This window comes from Panicum hallii, chromosome 1 (genome assembly GCF_002211085.1).
Source record: "Panicum hallii strain FIL2 chromosome 1, PHallii_v3.1, whole genome shotgun sequence".
In the NCBI taxonomy this organism is placed as follows: Eukaryota; Viridiplantae; Streptophyta; class Magnoliopsida; order Poales; family Poaceae; genus Panicum; species Panicum hallii.
The window spans coordinates 11,047,233-11,056,822 of NC_038042.1; the positions used below are offsets into that span (position 1 = coordinate 11,047,233).

Consider the following 9,590-nt stretch of genomic DNA (forward strand, 5'->3'; position numbering starts at 1 on the left):
TAACTAGAATGAAAAAATAACAGCACTTATCAATTGTTGTAGGCAATAACATTTTTTTATGATTTATGAGTTAGCATCATCATGGTGATAGTTTTCTTTTTCTAAAATATTCAGGAGACCGAGTTGTGTGTCATTAGACCAAGAAAAGAAAACACACCCAAGTGAACACAACCACGCCGGCCTGTTCGTGGTGACGGACTGATGGTTCATGGATTTATTAGGTTTGATTTTTTTAGGGCAGTTTTGATTATTTTTATGTAGGGTTTATGTTCGTATGTTTCATCATTTTATGATGTAGCGATAACAAGGTAAAAAGAAGAAAAGGCTAGGAGCATTTTTGAAAAAGCATGAGAAAATATGTGTTGGAAAGTGTGAAATGACAAGGATTCGCGTACAAAGGTTTTAGCCAAATTTTCAATTATTAAGAAAAGTAGAGGTGTTTCCACATAACTTCAAAACTCAAAAGTCCTCAGTTTAATTCTAAAACTTTTTACTTTTCTAGGGTACAATTCCTTTCATAACTCTCTTCCAGTACCCTGGCCCCCAAAAAAGGCTCTTCCAGTACTCTGCCAAAAATTCCAGTACTTCAGGTCTCCTCCGATACTCGTTCCCTTACCACCAATTTTCCATTTTCAAAAAAGAAAAATTGAGCGAACAAAGGAACACCACGTGGCATATACTGCTACTTTAAAAGAGAAAAAGCGAAAAAAATAAGGTGATTTTCCTCCCACATTTCCAACCGCGGCCGGCGCCGGCGGTCGACGTGGCTTCCTTGGCAGCGGCACACCCACCCGAGCCAGGTCGAGCCGGTGGCCGTTATCTAGCGGGGCTCCACCGCCACTCCCGAGCCTCCCGCTGCCCGCCCGTCCTTACAAAGCCCCCCAACCCCATCCGCAGCCACCCGCCGCGGCACCACCCCTCCCGCTACCACCCCCCGCCGCCATGCAAATGCAGACCCTCACTCTGCGGGGCTCCCCCTCCGCCCGCCGCGCCGCGCCGCCGCCGGCCAGCTCCGCCCACCTCGCCGCCCCCGGACCCTGCGCGCTGCGGGTGCCCCGCTCGCTCCGACGCCGGAGGCCCCGCACCCTCAGGGCCTCCGCCTCGCTCGAGCAGGAGGTCAAGGAAGTAGCCGGCTCCCCGGTTCCCTCCGGTAGTCGAACTCGCTCGCTAATAACTTCTCAAATTCCCGGACGGCGTTGGGAGTTCGTTTTTTTTAATCGATCAGTGAACGGCCATGTGGTTCGTACCTGGGGAGTCGGATTAGTATTTAGCGCCGTTGATAAGTGTTTTGCATTCTGATTAGTAATTTGGCATAGTGAGGTCGTGAGTCCATTTGAGTGGTCAGTATGTTAACGACCTGGGTGGGGCTTCTCATGTGTAAACTTGGTGGCTCTATCTGTGAGCTACTAATAGATTTTGGCCCATTTCTATTTTCTAGAATTAGATAGGCCACTTTGATGAAATTTGATGATTGCTGGTCATTATTGTTGACTCCACCATTGACTTTTGCGAAAGTAGCAGTTCATGTGAAGGACATGTGCATTTTCAGATCATATTCTTCACCTTCCTTGTGGGAATTCAAATTGGTTGTTGTTTCCATACTAGCTTGGCTTCGTAACATTGGAATGACTGCTTGATGATTCCTGAAATTTCCTTCGTGCCATTTTGTTTTCTATGTATGTCGACTTTCCTTATGCTCTGTTGAAACCATGCCCATTTTATGTGCATTCTTCACTGGTTTATTCAGCAGGAAAGAGTTGTCAAGCAACTAGAAGAGATGTGAGGAATATAGCAATTGTTGCTCATGTTGACCATGGGAAGACAACTTTGGTGGATTCAATGTTAAGGCAAGCCAAGGTACATTTCTAGTAATGCATTCTTTACGTTTGCGATTCTGTTTAACAGAGATTTCCTGCAAAGTGGATCTCTGTGCCATTCAATCACAATGCACATCGACAAGTATAATGACCATTCATATATTTTACTAAAAAAATGTCAACTGTTACAACCTTGCAAAATCCAGATTGATTGCGGTCGGCATGTGCAACTTGTAGAGGTCCATAAGTGGTCTAGAAACTGATCAAACCCATCCCACAAGAAACCTATTGTTTGGTTTTATTCAATCAGTTAAGTTGGTTTAGTGAAAAACCTGGATTCTTCGTTTGATAAAATAGTGTCTCTTTCTTCAGTCTGGAACCCTTCTCTATGAATAAATGTTAAACTAAACATTATTGCAGGGTTTTATAACTACTGTGATGAGATAAATTAGAAACCATTTGCAGAACTTTATCCATTGAATTACCTTTCCGTCGCCATGTAGTACCAAAAATCAGTAGTGCATTTACTGCGAATGGATATCCTTGTTCGATTGCCTTAACTGCTTACCTTATGCAGGTTTTCCGAGATAATCAAGTTGTACAAGAAAGAATAATGGATTCCAATGATCTGGAGAGAGAAAGAGGAATCACAATATTGAGCAAGAATACGTCAATAACCTATAAGGGTACTAAAATCAATATAATTGATACTCCTGGACATTCAGATTTCGGTGGGGAGGTTGAGCGTGTTCTCAACATGGTGGAAGGAGTTCTCCTAGTGGTACTAGCTACTACTCATCTTTGTTTCATTTTGCAAATGATGACATCTTTCTCTTTTCTGCAGTAGTTAATTTTGGGTTTGACAAACTTTTTGACTTCTAATGTGTATTACTGCAGTTAGTTTTCCCAGACATAGTCATTCTGATGCTGCCGCATTTTGACATGGCCTATGCATATATTCAATAAAAAATTGTAATCACGACATGTATATATGTTCATTTAATGTTAGTTACCCAAGTCCCTATCAAATTGATTTTCTGAGCTGTGTAGAAATATACATTGAGGAAGCATGTGCAATATCATATGATTAATTAAAGCATGTATGCTGTATAGGTTGATTCTGTAGAGGGGCCTATGCCACAGACAAGGTTTGTTCTGAAGAAAGCTCTAGAATTTGGACATGCTGTTGTTGTAGTTGTAAACAAGATTGACAGACCAACTGCTCGTCCTGAGTTTGTGGTGAATTCAACATTTGAACTATTTATCGAGTTAAATGCAACTGATGAACAGGTAAAGTAGTTAAACCTATACTCTTTGTTCTTTTAGTTTGTTTTTATTTTATCAACACACGTCATATCCTAGCCCTCACGTTCATGTTTTATTTCAATATGCCAGTGTGATTTCCAAACAGTCTATGCAAGTGGAATTAAAGGAAAGGCTGGGCTATCTCCAGAAAATTTGGCCGATGACCTAGGACCGCTTTTTGAGGCTATTCTTAGATGCATCCCAGAGCCGCGCATCGAGAAAGATGGTGCCCTGCAAATGCTCGTGAGTTCTAAACTTTGGTGTTTCTTTCCTTGCTTGTGGTACATTATTTTCTGGTTCTGATTTGCATGTATGGTGCTCGCTATTGTTCAAAGTTGACACATCTCATTTTCATGGGTGTCGCATATGTGTATCGGTCTTGGTGATAGTTTTCTTAGTAGCTTCTCTGAAATAGTTTTCCATTATTAGCAATTATCAGTTTATTTCACAAATAGTGCCTCCTAAACTGTAGAACTATAGTTTCTTTTCTGTTGTGTTTGTTAATAATGTACAGTCATTTGTGGTGAAACTATATAGATGCTTAAATAGTTACTCCCTCCCTCCTATATTACAAGTCCTGATTTATTTTGCCTAAAGGACCTACAAGGTACCAACAGTGACGAAATCAGCTTTATTTATTGCATAAGCATGCATGCTTCACAGTGCTTGGGCCTCTCATTTCTCAGCATGCACTGGAGTAGGAAATACACATACAGCTGTACATGCAGGTTCCCCTTGGAGTAACCTACCAAATGCATGTGTAGCTATTACTGCTAACTACTTAAAACAAAGGAGTTATCAGGGGCATAGTGGTTCATTACCGAACAGAAAATTGTACGCCCATTGTAAACATGAACAAGATCCAAAAAGAAAAGCACATCCTGTATTGTAGAACAGAGGGAGTCTATCAATAAAGTATGAAGCAACAACGTTGTTTTAAATGCCGAAAACCATGTCTTGGAAAACTAAGTTATATGCATTTGTTAAAGATGATTAATATCTGATATTCACTAAAAGGGAAAACTTTACTGGAAATGAATTATTTCTGATGACATTCACAATCAAGAAAAGTTTGTTAGTCATGGACAGCTAATACTGCAATCTTGGTCCATATTCACAGCTACTTTTTTCCATATTGATGTCACATGAACACTTACTCGTATTTCTGCTACAAGAGTGCCCCTGCTAACTTGAACACAGAAACTCACCAAACACGTAGTATATGAATATCTTATCTATTTTGTTGCTTCTATCAGACTTCATGCTTTGTAAAGCTCCAATTATTTTATCGTGAACAAATTTCTGCTGAGCTAGCTTTCTGGCTTCCCCATTTATCTTCAGTGCCGAATTCATCGTTGCCTCCGTGTCTTTGTAAATTCTAATTGCTGACCATTATCAAGGTATCTAATACTGAATATGATGAGCACAAAGGAAGAATAGCAATTGGACGGTTGCATGCAGGAGAACTTCAGCGTGGCATGGAAGTCAAGGTATGAATCAGCTCTTCTTGTGCATGTTTCTGCATGGCAATGTAAACATTAATATTCCAGTGAGAAAATTATATGTAGAAACGTGGTAGCATCATAGACAGGCTCAACCCATGGAGAGATTGAAATTCGTACTCTGCATGTGCTTGAAACAGAAAAATATCCATTTATAATGAGGTGGTATATGGTTCTCATCACATATATGTTGTGCAAAGTATTGTCAGGTTGCTGCCTCAAAGCCGATGAGTTTCATTGCAAGGATATAAAATGTAGAGCATTTTTATGAGTACCTAGGACATGCCTCTATTTGGGCTCGCTGCCTTTTTATTCATCTCCAATTTTTGAGGAAGTCAGTGAGTAAAGCAAACATATAAGATTAAAAAACTGCTGGGATTAGTTGAGGCCTGAGCAGACTCCATCTGTCTATCATACACTTTAGAAGCTCATTTGGTGCATCCCATTTTCTTATTGCCACTCCAACATGCATGTTAGCAAACGTTAATGATATGGTCAGAAATTATTGTGTTTACAGTGCCTGCTAATTCCTGTTTGGCTGATCAAGTTTTTATTTCATTATTGGTTCAAAGTCTTATTAAGTCTTCCGTGGAATAAAAGTAGAAATTTTCTTCAGCTGTTATTGGCTTATTGCAGTCAAGCTATTACTGATTAAGATATTTGCAGGTTTGTACACCAGATGATGCTTGCAGGGTTGGCAAAGTAAGTGAGCTTTTTGTTTATCAAAACTTCAGCCGTGTTCCAGTTGAATCTGTTAGTGCTGGTGACATTTGTGCTGTATGTGGAATGAATGATATCATGGTAGGTGTCTGTTCATCTTGTATTCAATTCTTTCAGTTTATTTTTATCCTTATAACATGATTGTATGCTTTGAACTATCCAGATTGGGGAAACTATAGCTGATAAAATTACAGGGACACCATTGCCCACTATCAAAGTGGAGGAGCCAACAGTCAGAATGTCTTTCTCCATCAATACATCACCTTTTGTTGGACGGGAGGTATAGCTATCCTCCACGCTAACATAAAATATTTGTCTCTTAACTTCTAGCATGCTATTCTGTGTTAAAAAGAATCCATAAAATTGATCTTGACTACTCAATCTGATCTCCTGCATTCATTGTTCTAAATTCATGTTAGTCAACTTTCTAAAAAACACTACTATATATAGAAGATTTTTTCAGCTTTTACATGAAAATGTTATTGGTATATTATAAGGTCAAAGTACTTTGACATTGTTATGATTTAATAATTTTTGTTAACATGTAATTAAGAAAATAATAACAAGGTGTACGCTGTTAAATTAAATGTCATCTATATCTAATGAATTGTGAAAATGATTGCCCTCCATGATAGTATCATCACATCATTTGTGCAATATACCATGCCTTGTTTAATATAATAGAATAGTTGGATTTATTCTCTTTCTGGAATACTGACATATTTGCTTCTTCTCATTCTCTTTATCACAGGGGAAATATGTTACTAGCCGAAACCTCCGTGACAGGTTATATCGTGAGCTTGAAAGGAATTTGGCTATGAAAGTAGAAGATGGGGAGACTGCTGATACATTCCTTGTTAGTGGAAGAGGCACACTGCATCTCACAATATTGATAGAAAATATGTAAGAACTTAAGTTTGTTATTATTAGCAATTCGGTGAGTTCTGGTTGTCTTAAGAACAATGTGAACTTTGTAGGCGGAGAGAAGGATATGAATTTATGATTGGACCTCCAAAGGTCATAAACAAGACAGTGGATGGAAAACTACTAGAGCCTTATGAGGTAAGTCTATACTTTATTTTATATAATAGTTATAATACATATATTTTCTGATCTATTGGCAATAAACCTCCTCTTTTATTACTTTATTAGTTATGTAACTCATTTGTCCTCAGTTTCCATCTAACTAATATGTTCACATTACTGTGCTCCAGATAGCTGCTGTTGAGGTTCCAGAGGAGTACATGGGTTCAGTTGTTGAGCTTTTGGGGAAAAGGCGTGGACAAATGGTTAACATGGAAGCTAGCGGGTTCGTGCCATACTTTCATTACTTTATCAGATCTTTGGTGAAATGCTTGGTTATAATCTGTATAATATTTGGATATAGAAAACAGAAAGCGATAAGAACTGTTGCCATCGTTGTTATGATTCATCAGAATTCAACTGGTTTCTTAGAACGACCTTGGAGTTCAGTGCTCCATTCCCACACTTTCATCCTCGAATAACCTATTTTCTGTTATTTTTAACATAGTATTTCTGTAACTACTGGTACTCAGGGTGTCCTTTTTTTTTGTTAGCTGTTCATTTTTACTAGGCGTTTTCAGTTTGCAGAGCACAAATGGGTGTGTTAGTCCTACTAACTCCATGCATATGCAAGGCAATTGCAGCAATTGATAATCTGGATGCGTGCACTAGCAGTGTCCAGTGGGTAACTGAGAGGCACCCGTACCATGGACTCATTAATATCTGGCAACCTGCGTGATTGCATGCTGAGAGACAAGAGAACAGATCTGCATGCATTTCTTAAGAATTAATGGGGGCGATTTGGTCACATTAGCTACCTTGTTGGTCCCTGAGTCAAAGAAAAGTACACCCTGTATATCAAAACTGAGTACTAAATAAGGGTGTAAGCATAAGTTTCATACTCTGTGCACCAATGTAAGTGTATGCAGTATGGGACTAAAAGTAAACTTAGTTGTATACTCTTAGTATCATTATCTATTATGTATATTTAGAACAATTTTGTTTGGGAAAAAAAAGAAAAGCTCAAACATCATTGCGAACCTATCCAAACTGATGAAATCCAACAAACTGATCAATTTGCTGTGGATTCTTCCATGGTCGGTTTTCACAACTTTAGTTGGGAGTTGCGACTTCACTTTATTGCTGTATCAGTCCTTAATTATGGATAATTTATCTTATTCTAGCGTAGAAATCATGCATCAGGTGAATTGTTCTAATTAATTAAAAGCCTATTCTCTCAATGAAAGAGGGAAACTATATGCTTAATTATTGACTTGTCTTGTATTAATTATATTATGCCCCAGGCTATTGCGTACTGGTCCTTCGTCATATTGACTTACTGCCTTACTGATAATTGTTTTGAATGGTAGGCCGGAGGGAACAACATTGCTGAAATACAAGATTCCTACCAGAGGCCTCATTGGACTTCGGAATGCAATTCTTACAGCTTCTCGTGGCAGAGCTATACTTAACACAATTTTTGACAGCTATGGCTCATGGGCTGGAGATCTTAGCTCACGTGATCAGGGATCCTTGGTATGAATAAGTTTCAAAGCAATGAAGCTTATCCTTAAATTTTTCCTAGCATCTAACTTGGATAAAATGATTTAGGTTGCATTTGAAGATGGAAGCACTACTTCTTACGCACTTCTTAATGCACAAGAAAGAGGTCTCTTGTTTGTCCAACCTGGGCAGGATGTTTACAAAGGTCAAATTGTCGGTATCCATCAGCGACCTGGTGATTTAGCAATTAATGTGTGCAAGAAAAAAGCTGCTACAAATGTTCGTTCCAACAAGGAAACTACAGGTAAAACTTTCTTTGTACTTAGCACTCAGCAGTTGGATGATTTCCATTTTTTATTTCTACCAGACCTGCCACCTTTATGTAACAAATTTATGTACTGTGAGTTGTCTCTTCTTATAAAACAGTCCGATAGCTGCTGTGACATAAATGATAAAATCTTGGAAAAGAAAAGAGCAGAGCAGAGATACTAGAATATAGTCATGTATTGAAGACAGTGTAGGTGGTTCTTCCTGAGAAGAAGCAAGTGCTGAAATGCCCAAAATATACTTGGAAATGCTAGTATTACTCCACTAATATTCATAGTTGTTGACTCTTAGCTTTTGATCAAAGTATGCTTAATTTTCTGTGTTTTCTATTTTGCAGTGGTACTTGATGAACCTTTAAGCTACAGTTTGGATGACTGCATAGAATTTATCCAAGAAGATGAGCTAGTGGAGGTTACTCCTTCAAGTATCCGCATGTGCAAGAACCCAAAAATTTCGAAGAAAAAGTAGCATTATCGCATCGATTCTTTCTCAAGGCATCACTTTCAGATAGAAGCTGCCTTTTCCCACTACCAGGGCTGATACGACGCTTGCATGGCAGCCCACACAAATCAGTAACTAGGCTATTTTGGTGGTCTACAGACTTGAAGACTAAAGGTTGTCAGATTGAGATATAGGGTTATACGCAATTTTGTGACGATTAAAGCAGCTGATTAGTCTCTTTATTCATCACTAGAGAGGCTGGAGTGTAGTATTTTGGGCTGTAGATAAGCTGTACATGGTTTCTACAGCAACCTCTGTGGTTACATGTCTCTTTAGGTCCTATAGGTACTGTACATGATTCTCAGTCCTAGTAAGGACTGTAGCAAAGCTTTAGCGAATGGAGCACGCTGTCGGCTGTCCTGCTTCGGACACCTGCTCTTTTGCAATGCAACACGTTTATTGTAAGATTTCAAGAAACAGCAGAAACAATTGCAAACTGGAGTTTCCAGCATAAAAGAATTGAACATATGGATAGATTCAATTCCTAGGTAGGGCTACAAAATGAGTGCAACTCTACATCAGTGGCTTTTACAGTTACTTCAGAGAACCATGTGGATCAAGCAGCCCGAGTTGCTGCAGAATGCTATAGCTGCTGACATCCCAAGGAACCAACTCCTATCCGCAAAAATCGGTGCTGCCGCAGCTGCTCCATCATTGTGCTGCAAAAATCTCCGAACAACAGCCAGTTCTTGAGCAGAAACTACCCTCCTAGCAGGTGATGCAGTAGCCTCCCCAGTGCGCGCCACCAGGCGCTCCGGCAGCCATGTCTGGCACTGCGCAGTTGGTGTGGACATCTGCCCCCTAAACAAGCTTCAGAAGTCCTGCTGGATTTGGTGATCTCCTGCCATGTCGCCTATGCGCGGCACCACCACCGCTCCGTTGCTCTCGACTC

At 39.6% G+C, this 9,590-nt stretch overlaps 1 protein-coding gene across 2 annotated transcripts; it reads left to right on the forward strand.

Moving 5' to 3' along the window:
* Positions 1-846: 846 nt before the first annotated feature.
* Positions 847-9,179, forward strand: LOC112888632 (putative elongation factor TypA-like SVR3, chloroplastic). 2 transcript variants are annotated; one of them, XM_025954903.1, is made up of 14 exons: positions 847-1,150; positions 1,748-1,857; positions 2,395-2,598; positions 2,931-3,107; positions 3,213-3,365; positions 4,523-4,612; positions 5,291-5,425; positions 5,508-5,624; positions 6,096-6,247; positions 6,322-6,406; positions 6,559-6,653; positions 7,738-7,903; positions 7,979-8,174; positions 8,535-9,179. In XM_025954903.1, the coding sequence occupies exons 1-14, from the start codon at positions 943-945 to the stop codon at positions 8,663-8,665; spliced, it is 2,019 nt and encodes a 672-aa protein (XP_025810688.1). In that variant the 5' UTR covers positions 847-942; the 3' UTR covers positions 8,666-9,179. The 2 variants fall into 2 exon arrangements, with proteins under 2 accessions (XP_025810688.1, XP_025810696.1); XM_025954911.1 differs by having other exon boundaries at positions 1,751-1,857.
* Positions 9,180-9,590: the final 411 nt, after the last annotated feature.